This window comes from Carassius carassius, chromosome 10 (assembly GCF_963082965.1).
Source record: "Carassius carassius chromosome 10, fCarCar2.1, whole genome shotgun sequence".
Classification (NCBI taxonomy): Eukaryota; Metazoa; Chordata; class Actinopteri; order Cypriniformes; family Cyprinidae; genus Carassius; species Carassius carassius.
The window spans coordinates 26,234,089-26,260,634 of NC_081764.1; the positions used below are offsets into that span (position 1 = coordinate 26,234,089).

The following is a 26,546-nucleotide window of genomic DNA, read 5'->3' on the forward strand; positions in this document are numbered from 1 at the left end:
CCGTGCCCCCCAAGTTCAAGTTGCACTGTAATATCACAATATATCACAGTATACCACAGTTTATTTAAAATTGCAATAATATTGTATCATGACACAAGTATCCTCCTGCACACCTCCTTCACCTGAACAAACAAATACAAAATTTAAAACAGAAAAAGATGTGAAAGAGCTCACTTCAGCAGCCACACGCGGTGTTCAGTGTGCACATGGCATATGCAGAGAAATGGGTCTCAAAGCGCTTCAACACTGAAATGTGCCTCTTCTTGATCTTGTACTGACAAATACATACAAAATTATTTCAATACACAAAATAATGAGCTTTACAAAAGCATCATATGACCCCTTTAAAGTGACCGTGCCTAGTTTACTATCTGCTGTCGGTGTCCTTAATGTTAATCCAAGAAAATTAAAGGAAGAAAATCACTCACTGCTCTTGACTGAATTAACGCAAATAATTATTTCATTGCGTCTTAACAGTTTTTTTTTATTATTATGAAAGTCCATTGCTCACTGGCTCTGAATACAAATCATGGGTCACAGGGGAGGATGCTCTGGATCAAATTATTTAGGTTAAGCATTTGCAATCACAAACCACTGTCCACTATTATTTTTAACAGAAAAGATTGCGACGAGCTTGTAATCAAGTTTCCGGTAGCACGTGAAGACAGCAGAGAAGTGCTTGCTCAGCACAGTGGAGTGCATTGTTTTGTTAACTTTGTGGTTTATTATTTTGAGTCGTATGGGACATGGTAACACATGTCTCTCTCACAATATATTGCTTTTACACATCTATCGCTTTTGCAGCTCAGAAATATTCACGCAATAATGCACCACATATCAGAATATCTGCGCTCCGGCACGGTTAGTGCTCACACTAACTGATCTATATATAACTGAACCACGTTCTTGCCCACCTCTTCCAACCCAGCCAGGGACTGCTAAATGGAATGGAAACACTTGTCAAATGAACCAGGCTTTGGGGGTTTAGATTACTTAGTGTGAGCACACCCTAGTTATTCTCCCACATCCCGCACACACGAGTCTCTACCCGCCCATCAAGTGTTGTTCCGTGCTGCACTCTGCTGCTTTGGGTCCCACGATCGTGCAGGTCTCTGCTTGGATGGTGCCTGTTATAATGTTATGATCGAGGTTCTGGACTCTGAGCATTACTTGTTTTTCTATAACAAACTATAAAATATTTTGTATAAAAACGTTAATGTCCTGGCAGTGACAAATAGGTTGTTTTATATTTAATTTAATTACATTAATGTTATAAGTTAAGATTTAAAAGAAATATTTTAACTGCTACTATGTAAAATAATAATATTCTGTTTGGATGGGAGTTTGTTTGAGGTAAATATGTCATTGAACACTGACACATACATAACACTATTTATACAGATTTGTACAATATCTTTAAAGATATTATGTAATTAACATGGTGTTTATTTTATGCCAGTTGAGGGGGAAAACAGTGTAGTAAATTAAGTAATATCTTATAAACAAAGCCCAATTTTAAATTGTCATTTCAGACAAAGAACAAAGGGACCAATATTGAAAGAAAATATAATCTAGGCACACATTAAATTCAGTTCAGTTGCAATCAAACACCATAGAAGCTATGAAGACAAGCCTATGTTGTGTTTCATTTCATTGTAATATTAGAAAAACTGCAACATTTGATTTTAAGGAATTTATTTCGTTTTTGCTCAAACAAAAAGATTCACATCTGTAGAAAAATTCATAGTGAGTTTAAGAATTTAGGAAGAAGAGTTTAAGAACATTTTTATGACGATAGATTGTAAGTCTTGACAGTGTTGTGTGTCAGTTGGGTTGCTGAGCAGCCATGTTTTTCTGTTATGGTTTGGGATTCACATGTTGACCGTTTACACATTACTATATTAAAATCTATAAAAAAAGTTTTTATAGTTAGATAATTATACTTTCTCTGGACCGTTATGTTTTTTTTTCATAGTTACAAATTTTCTTGATAGGGAGAACAATCATTTCTAATGACTCTTAATCTTCTATGTTGCTTCTGATCAGTCCTCATTTGCATGGGTCTTCCACCCCTCACTACTGGCATTCATCTGCAGTTGAAGTAAGAGATATAAACTACAGTATAATGGTTTAATCAATGAAAGACTGTGAATAGCTTAATTTGATTTCATTACAAGAACTCTCTTCACCTTAAATTTTAGCTTTTGCTTTGCATAGAGCTCTAGCGGAAAAGGTTTCTCTCTGTCATACTCTGTAGCATTTCTCACTCACACTGGTAAATAGTCCATAATTTCATATGTACTGAGTAGAAATACAAGTGCATTTTATACATTTAATTTAATTACTTTTCTTTTTTATGTTTTAACTAAATTTTTTCTCTATTTGAAAGTTATGACTCTGAATCTCTCTCCATATGTCTTTCTATCAGGCGGAGGCAAGACTGGCAGCTAAACGGGCAGCCCGGGCAGAAGCCAGAGAAATCCGAATGAAGGAATTGGAGAGGCAACAGAAGGAGGTCAGGAGATAATCTGTTTTTCAGACTGTTACAGTTCTACTGTTCTACTGTTCTATCCTTTTCTTAGGAGACAGGAAATAGCTTGTAAGTTTCTACATAAGATGATAACTATTTCACACTGGCACAACATGTAGTTCACTCTTATTTAAGCAATATCATACAATCAAGAGTGCAATTACTAAATACTTAATAGTTTGTGTCATTCAATTATACTAAATCAATTGTTCCCTTTCAGTCGGTCACTCTCGACGCCACGTCGGTGACCGACGAATATGGGATATCGCTTCGATAGACCAATCTACTTCGAGTGTAAACTAAACGAGCCAATGCACATTGGCATGCAATTATTGCATCCACCTGCCGCTGATCACTGCTTGAGTATAAGAAGGCAGCAGGTGCAATGCATTCCAGCTTTTCGCTTCGGAGCCGAGCGTTAGTATCGCTCTGCTCAACTGTGTCTGCTGTGAACTACGAGTTTAGCACGCTCTCGGAAGCTTTGTGTGTTGGCGAGACGGCGCTTCAGCGGCGGTCGTTCCTGTGTCGAGTGGATTGTAGTGATGGCAAAATCGAGGCCTCGTGAACCAATGAAACAGTTGAACCAAATGTGCCATATTGTTTCGAGGCTTCGAATCAATCCGACACCCGTCTCAACGGTGACACCTAGTGGTCACTTGCAGGTGTTGATCTGAAACAACCTTGACGAGCCATTAAAAAAATGTGTTTTTTTTTATTATTATAATGTTCTAATATGTGAAGCTTGTAACCTATAGGCTCCTCACTGTGCATAATGTTATTTTGGTCATGAAAAATGAATATTAATAAAAGAAATCAAGCCACAATGTCTCACTTTTTTAGAGATTTTTATTCAAAAATATTAATTTATCTGCTGTGGAAGGACTTAGCCTACTTTTTTTACAGATAATTTCTCCAGCCTTTGAAAAAATCCTCTCACAAGGGACACTTTTTGCTGGCATACAAAGATATTTTTTTGCAAGGACATACAAATGAGGAAAGATTACTGCTCTCTCTTTCCAGTAAGTTAGTGGATCATGAGTTCTGGGCAAATACGCATCGTTGATGTATTTTTTCACTTCCACTGTGGCATCTGCTGTAGCATTGTGTATCATCTTGGTTTGATGGATGCGAGTATCAAAAAGTTCCCATAAACTGTCCTGTGTTTCTACTGGTGTTGATGGTGATGGTGATGATGATGATGATGGGTGTGATGTTGACATTTCTGGGTCTGAATAAAAATGAAAACAGCAATTAGTAACAAATCCTAAACTGACGGCATTTATGAAGGATATATTATATTACATGATTCAGATTACATAACATAACACAGACTGAAACTGCTTACCAGGATTTGTGTTTGAACGCATCAGTGAAGCACACTCCAGTGTGATATGCTTTTCAGCTTCCTGGGCTTTGGCAGCATTTCCAAATGCCACATTTTTTAACCTTGGGTCCAGCAGTGTAGCCAGTGCCAAGGCTCTAAAACTCTCATAACCTCCACATCTGGAGTGCAGACCTTCTTGCAGATGTGAGCCTATGAGCCAAAACAGGAGAAACACATATTTATAATAAAGACAATAATATGACAGTTATGGCCAATCACATGGGTAGTATGGTCATTGTGGCCTACCTAATTGAACAGTTGATTCCTGCGTTGCATTTCCTTTTTTCTGTGCAAGCTTGTGCTGCAACATCGTGTACAGTGGTATAAGCTTTGAAGCAGACACTCTCTTTTCCTCTGACATCTCTGTTGTTGCGAGTTTGAATGGTTGCAGTATTGACAATGATTGTTCAATAATGTCATAATCAATACTTGTCGGGGAGCAGTATCATTTTTTAAGTTGGAAAGTGCAGCAGCCACTGGTTCACGTTGGTCATACAAGCGCTGTAGCATGTCAAATGTGCTGTTCCATCTCGTGTCAACCTCCTGTATCAGTTTCAGAGTTGGTCTTCCCATCAAGCTCTGCATCTCCACAAGCTTGTCCTTTGCAGCTGGATCTGAACAACCCCACTATCTTTCTGGCCTTCTGGCGTATTTCATTGATGACTGGGGTTTGATCTAGTGCCTTTTTCACAATCAAATTTAAAGTATGAGCAAAACATGGGACATGGCGAAGGTGGAGTAGCTGGGCACTTAGGATCATGTTAGATGCATTGTCAGTCACCATGCACTGAACTTTGGAGGTTATTCCCAACTCAGCCATTAGCAAGGCTTTAGCCTCCATGAGATGCTGGGCTGTGTGGGTTTGGTAAAACCTCCTTACACCCAGTACAACAGTTGCCATTTTTGCCTCTGGTGTTATGTAATGGCAAGTCACACAAAGATATCCATCCATATTAATGGAGGACCACATGTCAGCTGTAAGGCTAACAAATTCGGCCTTTTGTAGGTCCTCCATTGTCTTCTCCTTGGCTTTGTTGTACTTTTCGCTGACCATTATTTTAAGCACCTTCCGGGATGGGAGGACATAGCTTGGATCAAGCTTGTTCACAAATGCCCTGAATCCCTCATCGTCCACGATGGTGAAGGGCTGCAGATCCTTCACCACCATGTTTATAAGAGCCTCATCCAATTCCCTCTGTCTGACTTTTAAAAGAGAAGACAAAACATACTTTCAGACAAATACATTGGAAAAATACAGCTTCAATTAGTGCACATCTATTAAAAGTATAGCCTACTGGTTCATTATTTGGAAACCTTCCAGTGTTTATAATCAGTGCTTTATATAACTTATAAACAGTGTCCCAAAAGGTTGTAATTATATTTCAATTATAATTATATCCCAAACAATGCATACCTTGCTTAGATGGCCCAGCAGTGTCAGTAGCAGGCCTAGGTACAGGGGGAATGCCATCCTCTGCACCCTGCAAAATGGCAGGATGAGTGCTCCTCAAATGGCGCATCATGGATGATGTATTGTTGCAGTAGGCTAGCTGCCGATCACAATACACACATCTCACTTTATTTGGGGTTTCTAAATGGAAATGCTCCCACACCACAGATGTACGGCATCTCTTCTGGGGAGCTTCCATTGTATCTATCTATCTATATATGAATCGATCTATGTATCTAGATATGTATCTATAATCTATGTATCTATATATGTATCTATCTATAATATATGTATTTATATATGTATCTGTAATCTATCTATATATGTATCTATCTATTAATCTAGCTGTCTATATATATTTATATCTATGTATCTATTAATGTGTCACTATATGTATACTCAGTCTGTCTCTAGCCTGTCAGTCAATGTGTTGTGTAAATTTAAATGTAAGTCTAAATTGCCTATAACTAATCAAATCGCACTATATCACCAAAAATCCGCTATCTCAAAGTCAAACTCCTCTCACAAAAACCCACGAGGTCAAAATGCGTTTATTTCACTTTTATACAGATGTGCGATTGTGTGGTCTGTTCCCGACCGTTCCAATCAAACGCTGATTCGGCGGACCACACCTGATGAAACAATTAGTGAAACACTTCGAGGCTTCGTTTGGTCATAGTCACGTGACATGGGTGTTTCGAATCACGCTTCGGATCAGTGTTTCGACACATCTGCGCTTCGGGATCTCGCAAAGCTTCGGAACGACTGTTTCGCTTCAGCCATCCTTAGTGGATTGCACACTTCAGGCTGCACTACCCCTGTCGTGTTGCAAGCGGCCAATTCCCCTGTGCGCCTCAGCACTAAAATAGCATTTCCTAAAGAGCAAATTTCTCTAAAAGAGCTTCACGGGTGCGTCTTTGTAAAGACGACGGCTCGTCCTTATAAGGATGCCGTTTCACCCGTGCGTTTCTGGGTGCGGTAGTTACCTGGCAACGGGTGATGGTCACGATCGCTGCCTCATGTGTCTGGGCGTCGAGCACGCTGAGGTGGCTTTCGTGGATGAGTCATGTTCTCACTGCGGGAATATGACCATATCGGAGCTGCGAATCAGGCTCTGCTACCTTCAGGGGGGTGGAGTCCCTTTGCCGCGGCCACGATCTGGGGCTCGTTCTGGCGGCCGACAGACGAGAACCACTTCCGGCAGTAGTGCGGGTGGTTTGAGGGTCACAGTGGTGGCAAACCCCGCAGGGAACCAACCCTCTGGGGACCACCACTCCTCTTGCACCTCACGGAGCAATCCATGGAACATGCTGGGCCCTCTTCAAGGAGCGTACCAGCAGTATCCAGTGGGACTCCCCCCGACCAGATGTCGATCTCAGCATTGGAGGGAGAGCTGTCGGATGACGATTCGGCTGCGCTACCGCCCTCTGGGACGGTGGCAAAGCCTGAGTCGGATCCCGAAGTGGCAGCTATGCTTTCCGTTCAAAATGTTGACACAGAAACGCATTTTCAGGTGCGTCCGTCCCCAAGATTGGTTTGCAGTGATCGACCTGAAGGACGTGTACTTTCATGTGTCCATCCTTCCGCGCCACAGACCTTTTCTGCGGTTTGCGTTCAAAGGACTGGCATATCAGTACAAGGTCCTGTGCTTAAAGTGCGTAAAAATCACTACAGCAGGGCCCATTCGAGCCTTTGCATTCAGTTGAGCTAAAGTTTCTTTCATTGAAAGCTCCTGCTTGCACTGGCCTCTAACAAGAGGGTAGGGGACCCGCATGCATTTTCGGTCGACGATTCGTGCCTAGAGTTCGGGCCGGCTGACTCCCAAGTAATCCTGAGGCCCCGGCCTGGCTACATGCCCAAGGTTCCCACTATTCCCTTCAAAGGCCAAGTGGTGAACCTGCAAACGCTTCCCCTGGAGGAGGCAGACCCAGCCCTGGCTTTGCTTTGTCCCGTCCGAGCATTAAGGTGCTACGTAGACCGGACACAAAGCTTCAGGACCTCAGACCAGCTCTTTGTCTGTTACGGAGGCCGGCAGAAGGGGAGTGCCGTCTCTAAGCAGAGGATGGCCCACTGGATTGTGGATGCCATAACCCTGGCTTATCAGGCTCAGGATGTGCCCTGCCCGTTCAGGTTGCGAGCTCACTCAACTAGAAGTGTTGCATCCTCCTGGGCGCTGGCTCGTGGCGCCTCGCTGACAGATATTTGTAGAGCTGGGCGACCCCTAACACGTTCGCTAGGTTCTATAGCCTTTGTGTAGAGCCGGTATCCTGCTGTGTTCTCACCTCAAATGGGTAGTGGCACGGAGAGGCCCCGGTTAGTGTCGGCTTGCTTTAACTGCTCCAGAGTGTCCGTACCGTAGACCCTGTTGAGATCCTCCATTACCCTAAGCAGCTGGACGCGGCGGAACGTCCGGCGCCAGGCCTTCATGATGTATCCGCGAGAACCATGGAAGGTTGGGTTCCATATTGAGACCTAAGCGGTACTCGTATGTGTATAGTCCACGGTATAGCCTTAGAGGCCGTGTTTCCCCGGCAGACTTCTGCCTTCCCAAGAGGGTTTTTAATCACCTCAAATTTCTCCGTATACTCCAAAAACGGATGCTATATGTGTATTTGCCTCCGAGACCTCCTTCCGGAAGGATGGGGCTTCCGCAGCGTCCCGGTTCCAAGCGGACCGGGTACGTTTTCCCAGTGTCATCCAATCTCACCCAGTGAGGTAGTGCTTTGACAATGGTGAGTGGTGCTACTTGTTCTGAGCCCCGGCCTACACCTAATAGGGGCGCAGGCGGCTCGCACACGGCCACTGGAAGGGGCAGCACCCTTGGCGCTTTGATAGGGATCCCATATTCGTCGGTCACTGACGTGGCGTCGGGAGTGCCCGACTGAAAGGGAATGTCTAGGTTACGTATGGTAACCCTCGTTCCCTGAAGGAGGGAACGGAGATGCCACATCCCGTCGCCATGGTTGCTGTACCGCCGCTGAGCTGCCGGGTCCCCGGCTCGGCTCCTCAGCAAAAACTGGAATGCATTGCACCTGCTGCCTTCTTATACTCACGCAGTGATCAGCGGCAGCTGGATGCAATAATTGCATGCCAATGTGCATTGGCTCGTTTAGTTTACACTCGAAGTAGATTGGTCTATCGAAGCGATATCCCATATTCGTCGGTCACCGACGTGGCGTCTCCGATCCCTCCTTCAGGGAACGAGGGTTACCATACCTAACCGAGACGTTACTGAATAATACTCAATATCTTGTGACTTGGGCTGTGTTGATATTCAGAGCAACAGCACTATTGCTTGTGTGATATTACTTAAATAAACACTTACCTTATAATGTTCCAGTATAACAGTTCAAGAAACAAGAAGTTAATACTGAGTAACTTACATTTTAAAAACAATATTGCCAGTTTTGTCTTTTTTTAACTCTTTTTTACATGTCTGATGAAGGGCTTGTGCCCGAAATGTTACACGTGGTGAGCATCCATTAAAATTGCTAAGGAGCATTTTCTGGTGTGCGGACTAATTGTTTACCTTTGCAACTACTTGTCTGCCCAGCACCCAGTTTTAAAGTTTTTGGATGTGCGTGCTGTACCTTTGAATTCTCTTTTTTACTCTGCCATTGAAAAAACTCCCAAATGAAGCCAAAGCAGACTTAACCGTTGAATGTCTCATTCAGCACATACTTGCAAGTAATAGTTTCATTCCCGAAAGTATAAGTGTTTTTGAATGAGTCAGATTAGTGAATGATTCAATCACTCACTCAACAGGAATGAGAACTGCTGACCTAAAAAGATGCGTTAATTTACTTTAATTCTCATAAACCAACTCAGGATTAAAGTACAATACCACTCTCACAATTGAACTGGAGCATGAACAATATTATCACTTTTTACATACATTGGATGTACCGTATTTTTCGCACTATAAGTCGCACCCAAGTATAAGTCGCATCAGTCCAAAAATACTACATGACGAGGAAAAAAACATACATAAGTCGCACTGGACTATAAGTAGCATTTATTTAGAACCAAGAGAAAACATTACCGTCTACAGCCGCGAGAGGGCGATCTATGTTTTCAGGGGTCGGCTACAGGAGCACTGAGCAGCATATAGCACACTCTCACGGCTGTAGACGGTAATGTTTTCTCTTGATTCATTTCTCTTGGTTCATGTCAAATTAATTTTGTTAAATAAGTTGCACTTGACTATAAGTCGCAGGACCAGCCAAACTATAAAAAAAGGTGCAACTTATAGTCCGGAAAATATGGTATATACTTTATTTAGTAATTATGCCATTGTGTAACTTCTTTGTTTTTTTTACGTTTCATATTTCAGATTGGCTGCTTTGATAATACTTGTAATGGAATAGTGAAAGTATTAGGGGTTGTCATTTATAATGTGAACTGCTATTGATGCACTACTTATGTTCGGGGTTAGTAAGACTTTTTTAATTTAAAGAAGTCTCTTTTGCTCACCAAGGCTGCATTAAAATACAGTAAAACATGAAATATTATCGCAACCTAAAATAACTGCTTTCTATTTGGATATATTTTAAAATGTAATTTATTCCTGCTGTGGCGAAGCTGAATTTTCAGCAGCCATTAGTCAAGTCAAGTCACCTTTGTTTTTAAAGCGCTTTATACAGATTGTGTTAAAGCAGCTTTACAGTGTTAAATGGGAAAATCATGTTTAAAAGCATCATGTTTAAAAGGCTATTGAGGGTGTTTTTGGTTCTGTAAATGGTACAGGTTATACAAATAAAAATATATTTTAAATATTACATTTATATTTTTTTATATCTATTCTGATTTATTTACAAATCACCTTTATAATCTTCTTCAAGCTCTTCTTATCTTTCTCTTCCTGTCTCATTTTCTTTCTCTTCATCCTGGTCTCCCTGCTGTTTAATTAGATATATCAAGTTCAAAAGGTAAGATCTGTCCCTCCATACTCTTAATTTCTTTCTAGCTTTCCTCAAAAAAAAAAAAAAAAGTAGAAATACAAGCTGCAGTATTTTGCACTATTTTACATATATGCAATTTTTTAACCATCAGTTCACAAAAATATAACCAAACCTTGAAGAACAAAAAACAGGACCAGTCCCACATTCAAACCATGTTTTCTTTCGCACCTGTTTTTAATATCCTCCTATTCTTTCATCATACTTTCATAACCTTCCTCATTTGATCCTCTTGCTCTGCTCCTCTCTGCACCAGAAATACTATGGGCTGGACAGCAAATGGGGCCATATTGAACAGTGGATGGTATGACCTGTCATTATACCACACTGCTGCATGTAGTAAACCACCAAAGATAGAATTCACATTAGAAAATTCACTCAGCACTGGTCCCGAATGCAGTTAATCATTCCCTAACTATCACAATGTCCTTCAGAGAATGAAATGTGATTGGTTGATGTTGCATGTCTCTTAGGCAGTCTGTGTCTGATCCTCATTTCACAGGCTTTGATGGAGCAGTCGGGGGCAGGAGGCCAATCTGACATGTTAGGGTTTAGCAGAGGTGGTCATAACACACAGCAGGATTATGGGGCGGTCGCGTGACCCACATTTTAAAGTACTCAACCCTCCCCTCCCACCCCTCCAGACACCCTGTCTGAACCCTGTAATAAACCATGATATGACAGACAGCATAATCTCTCAGTGCATGCTTTGTTCAGCTTTTGCAGTGTTTGAAAATCATTTGACCTTTTGACCTAAAACTTCCTATTTTCTCTCCTCTTTTCCTGCTCTGCTTTTCAGGAGGACAGTGAGCGGTATTCCCGCCACTCTCTGAGACATGCCTCGGTCTGTATCTCTCCCTCTGCTTTTCATCCTTCTATTTTATTCACTTTTTATTTTATATTATCCTCTTGATTTCTACTCTCCCATGTGTTCTAAAATTATTATTATTTTATAAAAAAAATTTGCCCCCGGTCATTGCTTTTCTATCTCTTCAGTCCCTTTCCCTTCCAGTTTTTCCTCATTCTGTCCTCTTCTCCTTCCCTCTCTTCCTACAGATTTGTTCAGTTTTGTAGTGTGCTGTTCAGACCTCATATTTAGACTCACCTTGATTATGTCAAAAAAAAAAAAGACTTACAGAATAATTTCCACATACGGTTACAATAAACTTTTGAACCAACATTTTTGGATTTACCTCTACCTCACTGTTGTTTTAGATTTCTTTCTTTCTTTCTTTCTTTCTTTCTTTCTTTCTTTCTTTCTTTCTTTCTTTCTTTCTTTCTTTCTTTCTTTAAGATAGGAAGAACATGTTCTACTCATCTTAATATAATGATATCAAGACTTATTTCCTTTTAAACATCCCTAATATTAATTGATTATTTATCAGTATCTGTGATCTCTTCATGTAGTGTTGAAAACCTAACATTATGGACAACAGAACAAGCTTGTTTATCTTAAGCATTTTCACAAATGAGGACATTTCTAAAACAAGGTTTTCTTTGTCTTCCTGTCTCAGATATCAGATGATGAAGAGCGGATCTCGGTTGGCAGTCGGGGCAGTTTGAGGGTACGTATAAATTGTGATGTCATTTGGATGATACTTTTATATTTTATGCCAAGTGGTCACCACACAGAATGATGGGTGGTTGTTAAGAGGTTATTAATTTGAAGGTTCCAGGTTCAAATAATAGAAAAGAAAATTCCTGTGTTTGTAATTTTATATTGAAATATTTTATATTTTATAATGTAACCTTAGTCTCAGTATCAGAGCGACTTTCACTTAATTTTAATGATCTAACAATTAAATAAAAATGTTTATTTTTACAATTAAAAAAAAAAAGTTTATTTTTACGTTTGTCAAGTGTGTGATCAAAGTGTTTCTTTGCTCAAAACATTGATGTTATGTAGACTTTTTAAATTCCAATTTGAATATTTGAAACAAATGTGTTTAATCAGTATGTATTAATGATGGAACTGATTATTGAATCAAGATTCTGTGTACCTGCATTTTGCACAAAGAGCACTGTCACTTCTTCTTCCCTCTGTAATTAATTCAAACTATTTCTTGCTGAATCACACTTGTGCGACAATCTGTCACCTCAGCTATTTTCATGTTTTTTTTTTTTTTACTCTCATTCTCACATTGTCCTTTTGTCCTCCTCTACTTACCATAGGGCAACCACACAGATCTCTGCAACAGCTGCAGCAGCAGTCTGCCTACAGCCAGACTACAAAATGGACGGGTCTGTCCCTCATACAATCCATTATTTCTTCCTTTAGAATTAGATCTGTTTTTCCTTGTTTTATTTTGTAACCCTTTCTTCATTTTGACGACTCCTCCTTCCTCAGTCATCTCATGGGAACATTTCTTTTCAAACAAATGTCAGCAGAAGACAACAGTAGGGTTTGGATGTAAAACCCCTATTCAAAATCCTATTCAAAATTCTTTCTCATTTCAGCTAAAGAAATAATATACAAACAAACAAATAAATAAATTATTTTAATTACTGTATATTCTTAAGTACTACATTACCCACGATTGCATTTATATATTTATATATATTTAGGAGAGAGATTATTTGTTTCACTTGAATGTTTAGTACTGAAATGCAATGTTATGAGCATATATATTTCTTCCTCCTCTCTCTGTTTGTTTTAGCCCTCTGCACTTTTTAGTGAAATCCCCCGTTCAAGAAGTCACAGGGTTTGTTTCCAGTTGTCATCTGCATGCAAACTTACATGCAGATTGTTTGTTCAAATGTTTCATTTTGGTGAATACATGACACATATATGAATGATCATTAATATATAATTCATCCAAAAATTAAAACTCTGTTGTCATTGAAACCATATGCCATTCTTTTTTGTGTGTGTGGATCACAAAGGGAGATATCTAGCAGAGTATTCAAGCTGTTCTTTTCTATAAAATTAAAGTGAATGAAGAACACAGCTTTCCCTTTCCCCATTCTTTCCATTTTGAAAAATAATGCGCTTAACTATATTGAATGTGCTCTTGTGGTGTACTTCAACAGTAAAATAAAAAAAATAAAAGAAATAAAAGGCCACTTTCATGACTATTTCTTAACACACTTGAGTACACTTTTATAAAAGGTGCACTTTGCAACATTTTTACTTTAAATTACAATCATCATGTTTTAATAATATATTTTTTCATGCTCTAAAGTACACTTATGCTTTAAAGTACACTAACATATTAAAGCAAATGTACAGTACTTGATTAGAATTTTAACTGTAGTATGATATTCAGTGTTACATTTAAAGTTAAAATATTTAAAATTCTAAATGGCAGCTTATAATTAATTTATTTAAATGCAGTTAACAAGAAAACATTCTTCACAATGACTTTCACTGTAGAAAACAGCTGCTTGGACATTCTGCTACACTGTAAAATCCAATAGTTTACCTTACTTAGATTTAATTAGTTATCTTTACTTAGTCGTTATACTTACTAGGTTTTATTAAGTATCAGCTACTTTCAAGGCAAATAAAACAATTTACTTACTGTTTTGAGTGACACTTACTTAAAATATTCAAGTAGCCACAAAGGAACCAATGACATTAATAAACCAGTGAGAGGCAGCAGTGCACTAATATGTTGCTAATTGCCGTTTTTTTTTTTTTTTTCAGCTCACCATTATAGTGATTAGCATTCCCTTTGGTTGGGCACTTGAAACTTCATTTATGTTACTATAATTTTCTCTCTATTAATGGAGAAATTCATTATGAAATCAGAGTTATATGATTTCAAAGAAAAGTAATAAATAGTTTGCTTTTATAAAATGACCTATTTTTTAATTAAAGCATTTGTATGTGTGTGTTTAATAATGACCTTTTTTGAGATTTTATTTTTCATAAATACCTTGATATGCTTTTTATATAATCCTTAAATAGTGAGTGGTAATATGCTGAAGTCACACACAGACTTAAACATTCATCACGTGAATCACAACAATGGTAGCAATTAAATTAAATTTATTTTCATTAATTCTAACAATAGCCATTTTATTTGCTCTTTTTGTTGTGCTACTGCTGACACAAGACAGCAAATAAAATTGGCAAATAAAAACAACAACTTTAAAACAAAGCAACTGCATAATTTATTCTGCGCAATGCATTCTGGGAGTCAGTGAGTAGCTCTACTAGGTCATGAGGAAACCTAAATGAAAGGATCAAGTACCCCCTACAGTTCTTTTTTAGTTACTAGAACTCTTGTGTAAGTTAACTATACTAACTAAGCATTTGTCAGTACAACATACTATTCCTATTTCACTTTACTTAGTTTTTTCAAGGCAATCAGTTTGCATGCTTTTTTTAAGTAAGCCCAACTTATTAGATTTTACAGTGTAGATGTCTCCATTTCTAGCTTTATGTTTGGAACACCTTTAGAGCTAAATGATAACCGACTTTTCAATCTTATTTAGGTACATGTCTGTGTTCAATCCCTAATGCGACCGGCATGCAGTTTAGTAACATGATACACAGAATTTGTTTGGTTACACATGTGTTGTCAAGTCTCTGGCTTTCAAAGCCTCTTACTCAGACATCTAATGCAGCAGTCAGTTCTTTGTTTAGTCATTCCATAAGTGCGCCGAGTACATCAGCGTGCATTAAGGTTGATGGCTAATGTGTTAACGTTCTGTAAGCATGCAAAGAGGCTTTCTTTGCACTCCTCTGTATGTAACAAGCATTTCCTGTCCTTGATGTGTTTGAAGTGCATCCTCCCTGATTGTTAGCAGCTCTGCTAGATAACATTTCATGGTGTTGAACCATTTTGGATACATATAGAGGTCGTTTAAGGGTCTTTATTTTTATTGTGTTATGTCTGAGAGATATTGAGTGTGTGAGGTGAATGTAGTATGGTGAGGTGTTCTGTTCTGTCTGCAGGGGTCACTACATGAAGAGAGCTCATACTCTGCCACTAGGCGTTTCAGTGGCTCCAGCGCTAGAGGCGTAAGGCGCGATCTTACCTATCTTTCTGACCGCGGCATGACCTGACACCCAATGCCGGTCTGGGCTTGTTGAGCGTCTTGCATGGTTCAGATCACAGGCTTGACTAGGTGTTGATTGTTCATGTCATGAGGTTTCTCTGAGGAAAGTTTGGGAGCCTCCACTTTACTGTTTTTCCCTAGTAATGAGAGTGGGACTGGTGGTGTATGCACTGTATCTAAAGCATGGTTAATCATCTTGGATTAAATACATTTCTGTCTTGTGTGTGGTCAAAGTTTGGTCCTTCACACAGAAACCCACTAATGGCAATGTGTGTTTTGATCTACAGAACGGGCATGACTTTACACTACTGTTCAAAATCAAAAAAAATTTTGTCGAAAGAAACTATTTTGTTTTCAGCAATGATGGATTAAATTGATCAAAAGTGACAGTAAAGACATTGATAAGGCTGAAGAAGTAAAAAAAAAAAAATATATATATATATATATATATATATATATATATATATATATATAAATTATAAAGAAATAATAATAATAATTATGTATATATATATATATATATATATATATATATATATATATATATATATATATATATATATATATATACATAATTATTATTATTATTATTTCTTTATAATTTTTTTCAAGACATTGATAAGGCTGAAGAAGAGCTCTGTACAAAAAAAACCCATATATATATATATATATATATATATATATATATATATATATATATACACATTATTATTATTATTATTATTTCTTTATATTTCTTTTAAACTCCACAAAAAGTATTATGTGTTTTCATCAATAATAATATGAAATGTTACTTGAGCACCAAATCAATGTGTTACAATTTCCGAAGGATCATGCTGTTGAAAATTCAACTGGGCCATCAAAGGAATAAATTCAATTTTAATAATATTTTAGAATATTTCTGTTTTTGATCAAGCCTTGGTGAGCATCACCAAGGGACTTCATTCAAAAACATTAAAATATATTTTGAATGGTAGTGTATATGGTACGGAGTCATTTCTAAAACTTCTTTTATCCCCTTAACTGTCACCCCGTCCCGAATATGGGACGCCTACGTTTACTATACTATATTACAATCAAATCTAATCTAATCTTGACAAACTATATATCGTTGGAAAGGTCTAAGTCCCCCAAATATATATTATACCAATGTTATTTGTTAAAAATTATGTAGGAAAAGTAATAGATCAATTTATGACAAGAGTGCACCCTCAAAAATCTAAATTATAACAGGAGTTTTGGCCTTTGTTTAAATAAAAGACTTCTTCGTTGCCTTTTCCTCTATCACATTTTAGAAACCATCAGAAGTTATATATCAACTGAAAACTTAAAATTTCAAAATTAATCCTTTAAAACCAATTTTAAAATAAAACATTGCATTACCATGTAAATGGTACATCAATATCATTTTACAAAATGTTTTCAGTCAGGAATTATAAAAATTTAGTATCGTGCACATTCAAGTCTATCTTCAAAAACGTGAGTGACAGTTAAGGGGATTATACTTGTCAGTTCCAGTATGTTTTTTATTATGCTCTCTTCCTTCTAACATCTACTCGTCATTCTGTTTTTCTCAATACCTGCATTCTTGTCAGCCTTCAGACTACAATGGCTTTCTGGGTTCCAGTTCCAGGGCCTCATCTAGGGCTAGTTCAGCCCGTGCCAGTCCAGTGGTGAGCTTCCCTTTTCTATACCTGACCAAGGTTTAGTTCTGCATTTTAAAGGTCACATCTGCCATCTTTGTAGCAAAAACTAACCTGCACTCTTGCTCCCCTGTATATCCTGTTCCTCACACTATCTTTAGTATAATGTGGAATTAGCATGATTCTTGTTTGTGCCGTGCTCCCTCTAGTGGATAAAACATGGAAGATATTATTTTTTCACACAGGTGGAGGAAAGGTCAGATTTCCTGGAAAAGGTCAGTAGGATTACTTTTAGGATGTTGAATAAATACACATCACAGTAGATAATACCACAACAAAGTGATCCACCAAACCAAGTGAATATTTAAACTACATTCTCAGGGGTCCAGGACAGCCTCCACCCTCTCTGCTGCAACTCTGGCATCTCTGGGTGGAGGTTTATCACGAAGAGGAAGCTGTGATACTTCGATTTCAGCTGACACTGAGGCCTCCATACGGGAAATGAAGGTCATTTTGAAAGTGTATTCATAATACTGTATTATAATGGCCATGATCTAAATGTCATTTCCTCATTTTTGTTTGTGTGCTCTCAGGACTCCCTTGTGGAGGTGGAGGAGAAGTACCGTAAGGCAATGGTGTCCAATGCTCAGCTGTACAATGAGAAAACAAACCTAATGTATCAGGTGGACACATTGAGAGACACTCTGATGGAGCTGGAGGAACTTCTGTGTGAGACACGCAGAGAGTGTGAGGAGAAAACCAGAGTAAGGCCCATCAAGTGGTGAAATCACTTAAAAAAAGGAAAATCCTATCGAATAATTGACCCTTTTACAGATACATAACACTTTTATTTTTCTTAAATACAAAACTGATATAGTCATCATCCAAAATGTAGAGTATACTTAAATTGTTTTAATTAATTATTAACAAAAAGAATGAATTGAATATCAAAAAATTTAATAATTTTGTTGATCAAATACTCCACTCTTATTGTGTTAATTTGACTCGGTTTCTGCATTCTAGGGTTAAGACTAATCATAACTGAACTATGTTGCAGAATTTTATGTTATGGTATTAAAAAAAAACATAGGATTCATAAACAGTTAAGGGGGGTTCAATACTAAATTTGCAAGTGGAGGATGGCACACAAAGATATCAGCTATCAATATACACATAGAAGTAATGTGAGCATCACAAAGGATAGGTAGATTGTTCATATACTAGAAATAAACATGATCATTATGAAGTCAGAGTATGCCATTTAATTCTAAGAAATCATAGAATGACAACTGCTCAAATAACTGTTGAAGTGAGTACTAATGATGAGGAATTCAAACAGAAATCTTTAGTGTAATTAAATTAATCATTTACGGATTTTTTTTTTCATTCTAATGTTTGTTAGGACTTCGAGCGAGAGCATCATGCCCACAGTGTCCTGAAGTTCCAGTTTGAGGAGATGAAGGAAACACTGAGGCAGAGTGAAGAGTTGCTGACGGTGAGCATCTCCAGTAAATGACAGACTACTCAAAGCTCTTCTGACTCTTTGTCTTCCTGATTCTGTGTTATTCTGTTGTCTTCTCTCACATTTTCCTCTTATTTCTCTTTGACCTTTCCATCTGTTTTCCTCTGCTTGCCCTCATGACCGGAGCTTAGGTAACCCAACAGTCTCGTGGGAAGCAGGCGGACTATATTAGAGAGATCGCTGACTTGCAAGAAACATTGGAATGGAAAGATAAAAAGATCCAGGTACAATTTCCTTCCATGGCCATTTTCCATTAATCATATCACAACTATTCTTTCTTTTGCACTTAAAAAAAAAGTTTATTCCCTAAATACCTTTTATAGCTTGTGTAACTTACTAACCTAATAACTTCTTAAATAACTGAATGCTTGATACTGTGTCACATCATCCTTGTAGTATTTCCAAACCTTATGTGTTTCCTTTACTCCTTTGTTCTTCATTTCCTTGATTGTTTTGCGGGCTGCCACATTAGGCCTTAGAGAGGCAGAAGGAATATTCAGACATTATCCATGATGAACGCGAGGCACTCAGGGACGAGGTTTACCGGCTTAGGGATGCTCTAAAGGTAGCGATATAGAAGGAGTTCTGGCAATCACAGCAAATATATAGAAGTCATTGTATTAGCATCTTTATTTTGACTTCAAATGATCATAATAAGTAATGGAATAAAAGGGAGATTGACATCAGATTGTATTATTTCATAGAAACATGGCATTGTGCTGGGATCTAAGGTGATAGCCAATGGGGAGGTAGCAGACGGGACGATTGATGGGCATGCGGATGTGGAAACAGCCTCCAGATTGAATCAAGACTCTCAAATGAGTGGAGACAGCGTGTTAGGTAAGACAAATGGTTGCTAGAACTTTGTCACTCATTATCTAAGCATTTTAAACAAATCAGCTATTAGTGCTAATTTATATGCAACTTAATTGTAGTCCAATGATGACTATGTAACAATTTTACCAAATTACAGTTTTTATGCTATTTTGTTGCTGCACATTTGCATTTTTTTAATTTAAATGTAGAATCCATTACAAATTGAAAAGTGAAAGCAAGAAAGAAAGAATTGTGTTCAATTAAAAAAAGAAACATACTGACACTAAATGATAAAAGCATTCTCCAAACTAACTACAATGAAATAAAAATGTCCACACATTAATTTTATAGTCTTTTTGGATACATATTATAAAACTTTAATCCATCTGCACTGAACATGAAAATGCCACTAGATAGGAATAAGACTAGACTGTACTGAGAAAAAAAACTACTAAAAATCTTTAAATTATACCAGTTTAATTATACCAATATTAAATGAAAATAAAATAAATAAATAAAACACATATATATATAGAAACGTCTGAAAAACTCCTGAAAACCTCTAAAACTTACAATGACTGAATACAGAAATGACTACAAATGAAAAACTAAATAAAAATGCAAAACTGTAATAACTCTGATTAGAAGATCTAAGATGTTTCCCAATGCTCTTTGTAAATATTAAACTGGCTATTGTTTTTGATTAAATGTTGCTTGCTTCATTCCATTCTCAATATACCTAGAAATGTACATTTTTAGTTGTCAGCAACAACAGAATTCATCTCTGTTGTAATTCTCTCTCCACTGATCAGCCTTTAAATCATTCAAGATCAGCTGTGCCATTTGCTTAACAAAATCAATCCAATTATTATCAGTGTCATTCTGTTTTAATGAAATTGTAATTGAGATTCGCTCTTTGATTCCAATCAAGTGGTGTTTTCCATCTGGCGTTTCATCTCATTGTCAGTAATGTTGCAGACAGAGCTTCAGAACTGCACATCAAGCAAAGAGTCACAGGATACTCAAAACTATAATGAGACTGCACAGTTATAGATGGTGGAGCGAAAGACTTGTACATCTGAGAATAAAGTCAGCACATTTTGTACACAAACGTTAGCAAACTCTTATAAATGGTACATAAGTACATTTCTGGCTAACACAAGGTCCAACAACTGTAAATGAATCAGAAATTGCAGTTCTCAGTTAAAGGTCAATGTATATGGAGGAGGATTCCAACTCTTAATACAAGTCAACTGACTGCTGATTTAACACCCCACAGATCAAGTGCACAACAATTAATGTGTAGAACCTATAACTGCTGTTAAAACCAAACCAAACAGGTCAGAGGATGAAAGATACATTGATTCAAGTGCAGAAACTATAATCATTTAAAATTTAGAATCCGATAATATCTGACATTGCAGTATATGAACCACAAACTGGTTAAGCAGAGAAAAATAACTGCATAGAAATCAATCCTGGCATTAAAACCTCTAAAGATCTATGTTTGAACCCACAAAGTCTAATGAAGGGGATATTTTTAATACCACAGGAGACAATGATGCACAATCCAGGAGCCAGCAAGAGACAGAGGCTGAGCCGGAGTTACAGTTTGCGAAGGACATATATAGCATGCCAGTAGAGCACAAGGGCACAGCATTCCTTCTCGATAGTTGTGAGGAAGCTGTTGCATTGGATGCTGCTCTTTTAGTGGCGGATGATGTTAATATGCATATCAGTAAACAGATAAAAGAAACAATAGTCACTGTGAGTGGACTGAATGTAGAAAATGAAACACAGACATTCTTTAAGATCAAGCTTAAGATGAAGAGGATCTTTAGCTGCTTTGTGTCATAATTTTTCACAGACTCATTTTGATTTGCTGATGTTTATGTTTAGATTTTTTTTTCCTCAAGCATCTGATCTTACGATGTAATGTTGCATTATGTACTTTAAATTTTCAGTGCAAATGAGACCAATCAACACTTTTTTTGACATGCAAAAGCTGTTCATCACTTTCAATATTCTGTAATTAAAAAGCTTGATTAAAAAAATATATAATATAAATATATGCTGTATCCAATGCTATATGCGTAAAAATCCAAATGTACAATTAAATGCATTGTACTTTGGAAGAATATGTACTTTTTTGATGTTTACCAATGTTGTAATTGTCATCATACTTGTAATCACCACAAATAAAATGCAGATATCAAAAATGTTTCATATACATACAAATGAAATACATTTTTTTAGTGCCTACATTGTCTCATTTTATGATATATTGCCCTTTTTTAATGAGGTTCATGTGCTTTAAAAAATTTATTTGTAACTTTCAGAGATCAGATTGAGGAAGTTGGTGGAAGAGAGAGAGAGTTTGCTCGACCAGGTGAGTTTGGTCATTTCATGCTTTTCAAGTGATTCATTGTTCTGACTGTATATTATTATAATATATATATATATATATATATATATATATATATATATATATATATATATATATATATATATTATATATATATCAGGGTTCCCACGCGTCCTGGAAAACCTGGAAATCCTGGAATATTAATGACCAATTTTCCAGTCCTAGAAAACACATGGAAAATGAGAGAAAACATAGATTGTCCTGGAAAATTATTATTTTTACATTTTCTTGATCATTAAAGAATTGGCCGACAACTGGTTGAAACAATTAACGTAACAGAAAGCGCTCTGTTCAGGGATGCTGAGTTTGACACGTGAGCTCACGCTGTTTAAGCTCCCTGTGACGTATGACACGGTCTCGTGTTGGCGGTCTTCAGGTGCTAGAAATTAAGTGCTCGAATGTTTGCAGCAAATGTTCACTGGTATGGAGGTAATATTTAATTACATGTTAATATTATTGTAAAGTAATTATTTTGATACGCATGTGCAAGGGGTCTGCATGGCGAGTTACAGCATGAGTGACTGCATTTGCCTGAGAAAAGGTTATCGATTTGTTAAGTCTATTTTATTTAGAATCGTAGGAACGTCTTGCATCCCCATGACAAATCAGACCCAAATTTCCCAAACCTGTTTTATGAACGATATAGGAAGGGAAAATGAAATGCTGACGCGATGCACAGCAATAATTGCATGTTCATAGTGCAGCACAGACTTGTGAACATGAGGCGGAGGCCGGTAGTATATAATAGTACTTATATAAACGTATATATAAAGGCACGTTTGCTATTGTACTATTGTCTGTTTGCTCTGTTTCACCAACCTACAAACCTAGTTCCAAACAGACGTTTCTCTTAGCAACAAACAGTACAGTGACGTTTCTTTGCTGACTGAATCTTTGAGAAACGATTCATGACCCATTCATGAAGACCGTCATTTTCTTCATTCCTAAATAAGCGTTTTGAATGAATCGTTTGATAGAATGACTCCAATGATTCACTCATTAAGACTGTTACTTGCTGTTTCACCTTACTGACAAAATCAAATGCCTATCGAAAAAGTGTCGCAGACAAAAGTGAGGAGTTAATAGCTCTAAAACAAAGGTTGGAAAAGTTGCAAGAGAGTTTGAGCCAACTCAAACAGTAAAAAAAAATTCACAAGGTTACTGTGGAGCTTAATACAGTAAATATTTTGGACAGACATTTATTTGTTGTTTAGTCTGTTTGGGACAGATGCTTTTTGCAAAGTATTTTTTTATAATGCCTTTTATTTATTTGGAGACTGCAGTTGGGGGAAGAGGGAAGGGGAAGCTTAACAAGAAGGGCCTAGGCAGTCGTTATAATGTGTTCATTAAAATAAAGTGTAGAGTTTACCTTCAGAAGCTCTGTGTGTGTGTGTGTGTGAGAGAGAGTGAGTGAGTGAGTGAGTGACCAAATGGTCCCCACAAGGATAGTATAACCTGAGATCATCTACATTGTGGGGACCAGCCAGCAGTCCCCATGGGGGAAATGGATTAATAAACATACTAAATGTTTTTTTTTGAAAATGTAAAAATGTCAAAGGTTTTCTGTGATAGTGTAGGGGGATAGAATATACAGTTTGTACAGTATAAAAACCATTATGTCTAAGGAGATTCTCTAGCAGGATAGTAAACCAGACGTGTGTGTGTGTGTGTATTTGGTGCATTTCTGATTTTATAGTTGGGTTATAGCAATAAATTGTATGCTTTTTTTAAGAGAGGAGAGAGGAATATATTACTTTAGGCTGTGAATATGTGATCCTTATATTTTATTCCCATCATCATGAAATTTGAAATGTGCTGGAAAAGTCCTGGAAAATGATCTCTGAAAAAGAGTGGGAACCCTATATATATATTTATATATATATATATATATATATATACACGTTATATTGTGGGGAACATCTCATTAAATATCTGTAATGCCTGTCATAATGACTTTGTTAGCATGACTAAACTGCACTGAATGTGCAGGTACGGAAGTATAAAACCATTGGAGAGCAGAAACAAAAGAATGGGACAGAAGAAGCAGGAATCACAGATGAGGATGACCTACAGAATGGTCTGGACCCTCATATTCTAGATCTGCAGAGTAAGATATGCCTTTAAATTTCAGTAGGCCGAAATTTAGGCTGGTTCGATGTAGGATGGTTTGTTTTCATGTAAATTCTTTTTTTCTTTTCTTCAGGAGATGCTAACAGGCACATCAGTGACCTAAAATTCAAGCTGGTCAAGTCTGAGCAAGAAGTCACAGCACTTGAACAAAATGTAAGTCACTGATAAAATGAACACAAGACCTTATATCAGTATTTAATGTTCTCCTTTAAAGTTTAATCTCCCTTTATGCACTGTTTATTTTGTTCGTATTGTGGTACAACCAGTTCCACAGGAAATGATCTGACATTATTTCATGCATAACCTGTTATCTCATCAGATCATTCGGCTGGAGGGTCAGGTGAGCCGCTATAAAACGTCTGCTGAGGCTGCAGAGAAAGTCGAAGATGAACTAAAAGTGGAGAAACGCAAGCTGCAGAGAGAGGTAGACTAAATCATTAAAAAAAAAACTACTAATATTCCAAACAACTCAGCATTTTTTTTTTGGTGAAACATTCTTATACTAGCTGTGAAATCAATCAATTATAACTTATGAATTGAATATATGTTCCTAATTTTTTTTTTAATAGATCTGAATAAGTATATTTGGTGCCATGACAAATAAAACTGAGTAGACCCAGTAAGTTAAAAGAATAGTTCACACAAAAATGAACATTTGCTGAAAATGTACTCACCCTCAGGCCATCCAAGCTGTAGATAAGTTTTTTTTTTTTTATTGGCACAGATTAGGAGAAATTGAGCATTACATTACTTGCTCATCAGTTGATCCTCTGCAGGGAATGGGTGACGTCAGAAAGAGAATTAAAACATCTGATAAAAACTAAAATAATCCACACATTGACTTCAGTCTATCAGTTAAGCCGATGGATATTTTTCTTACAAAAACCCATTGCTTTGCTTCAGAAGTCATCCATTAAACCACTGGAGTCATTTGGATTATTTTTAAGATGGATGCATGCGCTCTTTAGATCTTTTTCAAGCTCATTACAAAGCTGGGAAGATCCCGGGTAGTATTTAATATAACTCCAATTGTGTTAATTTGAAAGAAGAAAGGCATATACACCTAAGACCTAAGATTGCTCAATGGTGAGTAAACTGTGGGATAATTTTCATTTTTGGGTGAACTGATGGCACCCATTCACTACAGAAGATCCATTGGTGAGCAAGTGATATAATAAATATACTAATAAAATTAGTCAAATAGTAATTTATTTTTTAATGGTAATTTCTTTTAATAAATAAATAACGGATGCAGATGTTCGACAAAATAAACTGTAAACTGATTTTTGGTCAATTGGTTGGGTATGTCCAAACAAACGCTTAAGTGATATTCAGATATTTTACATTTATTTTTCTGCCATTTACAATTTTAGAGTGTGATATAACAAATGCTGTATTTATTCTTTAGCTGAGGTCTGCACTTGACCGTATCGATGAGCTGGAAGCAAGCAACAGCCACCTTACGAAGAGACTAGAGAAGATGAAGGCCAATCGGAGTGCCCTTTTGGCACAGCAGTGACGCCCATCTGTGCCCATTCTGCAGTCAGGGGCATGATTCCCATCTAGCACCAATGATCTGCCACCCTTATAAAACTAAAACATGTATCAATATCATATCAAATAAGCCCAATCATTATCATCCTAATTGAAAGTAAATATGGCTGACAGGCATGAACATCAAACTTCATTTGTCTTCTAGTGGGAGTCCAAGAGGCGGACATATCAACAACTCTAACTGAGGCTCATCAAAGTGACTTTTGGTTTGGATTAGCAGAATTTAGGCCTTCAATGAGGTCTCAAAATGTTTTGACTGGTTACGGATCTCTAAGTCTACAAACCAACTCACCACAGGAAGAGCACAGTTATGGCAGCATGTTCCTTTATGGTAGCATGTTAGTTATGTAATCCAGTGGTGAGGGACATTGAATAATCTTAGCAGACCGTGCACTTTATCCATTCCAGTACTCAAATTTTGTGTTATGTGGAAACTGTAACTTACAGTGCCCGTAAAGTGACTTGTTCGGTTTACTTAGTTTTGTCGTGGCCACGACATAATAACTCGTGGGAACGTGATAATATGTCATGGCCACGAGATATTAATTTGTGGGAACGTCATATTAACTCGTGGGAATGTCATATTATGTCGTGGCCATGAGATCATTTTGTCGAGGTAAGGACATCCTTATGTCGTGGCCTCGAGATGCTATGTTGAGGGAACAACATCCATTTCTCGTGGCCACGACTTCTTATAATGAGGGAACGACATGTTTTTCTCGTGGTCACGAGTTTAATGCGTAAACAAACCTGTGTGACCATAGCAACCCAGGATTATCAGAGATGGATTCATTCATATTTTATTTTGAATTACGAAATTATTATATTATTTATACATATGAAATTTATATATTTACATTATGACATTTTATGTTAATGTCGAGCATTTACAGTACGCTATTATTTACAAAAATATTCAGAATGTTAAGTGTCACAGTGTCTGGGTTGTGTTCCCTGGGTTTCCACTAGGTGTCCTCCTTTTCCACGGTGTCTGTCACCTTATCACTTCCTGTTCCCTTATTTGGTCACCTTCCTCCTTGTTTGAGTTAATTGATTGTTCCCCACCTGTCTCCAGTTACCTCATCATCCTTCTGTGTATTTATACCCGGTCTGTCTGAGTCTGTGTC

The 26,546-nt window shown here is 37.4% G+C and overlaps 1 protein-coding gene across 5 annotated transcripts in view; it reads left to right on the plus strand.

The window, feature by feature from the left end:
- The window catches only part of LOC132152018 (leucine-rich repeat flightless-interacting protein 2-like), a 58,578-nt gene extending 32,236 nt beyond the window's left edge, over positions 1-26,342 (plus strand). Inside the window, exons 2-20 of one of the 5 annotated variants that reach the window (XM_059560637.1) lie at positions 2,429-2,515; positions 11,122-11,166; positions 11,837-11,887; positions 12,495-12,563; positions 12,980-13,024; positions 15,226-15,291; positions 16,925-17,002; positions 17,218-17,247; positions 17,354-17,479; positions 17,566-17,736; positions 18,375-18,467; positions 18,626-18,718; positions 18,967-19,059; positions 19,199-19,334; positions 21,650-21,699; positions 23,725-23,842; positions 23,939-24,018; positions 24,185-24,289; positions 25,274-26,342. In XM_059560637.1, coding sequence (XP_059416620.1) covers positions 2,429-2,515; positions 11,122-11,166; positions 11,837-11,887; positions 12,495-12,563; positions 12,980-13,024; positions 15,226-15,291; positions 16,925-17,002; positions 17,218-17,247; positions 17,354-17,479; positions 17,566-17,736; positions 18,375-18,467; positions 18,626-18,718; positions 18,967-19,059; positions 19,199-19,334; positions 21,650-21,699; positions 23,725-23,842; positions 23,939-24,018; positions 24,185-24,289; positions 25,274-25,384 — 1,647 coding nt within the window. In that variant the 3' untranslated portion in view covers positions 25,385-26,342. Of the gene's footprint in view, positions 1-2,428; positions 2,516-11,121; positions 11,167-11,836; positions 11,888-12,494; positions 12,564-12,979; positions 13,025-15,225; positions 15,292-16,924; positions 17,003-17,217; positions 17,248-17,353; positions 17,480-17,565; positions 17,737-18,374; positions 18,468-18,625; positions 18,719-18,966; positions 19,060-19,198; positions 19,335-20,862; positions 21,299-21,649; positions 21,700-23,724; positions 23,843-23,938; positions 24,019-24,184; positions 24,290-25,273 lie in introns of those variants that run through there. The other 4 variants (XM_059560638.1, XM_059560641.1, XM_059560639.1 and 1 more) reach the window with 4 other exon arrangements.
- Positions 26,343-26,546: the final 204 nt, after the last annotated feature.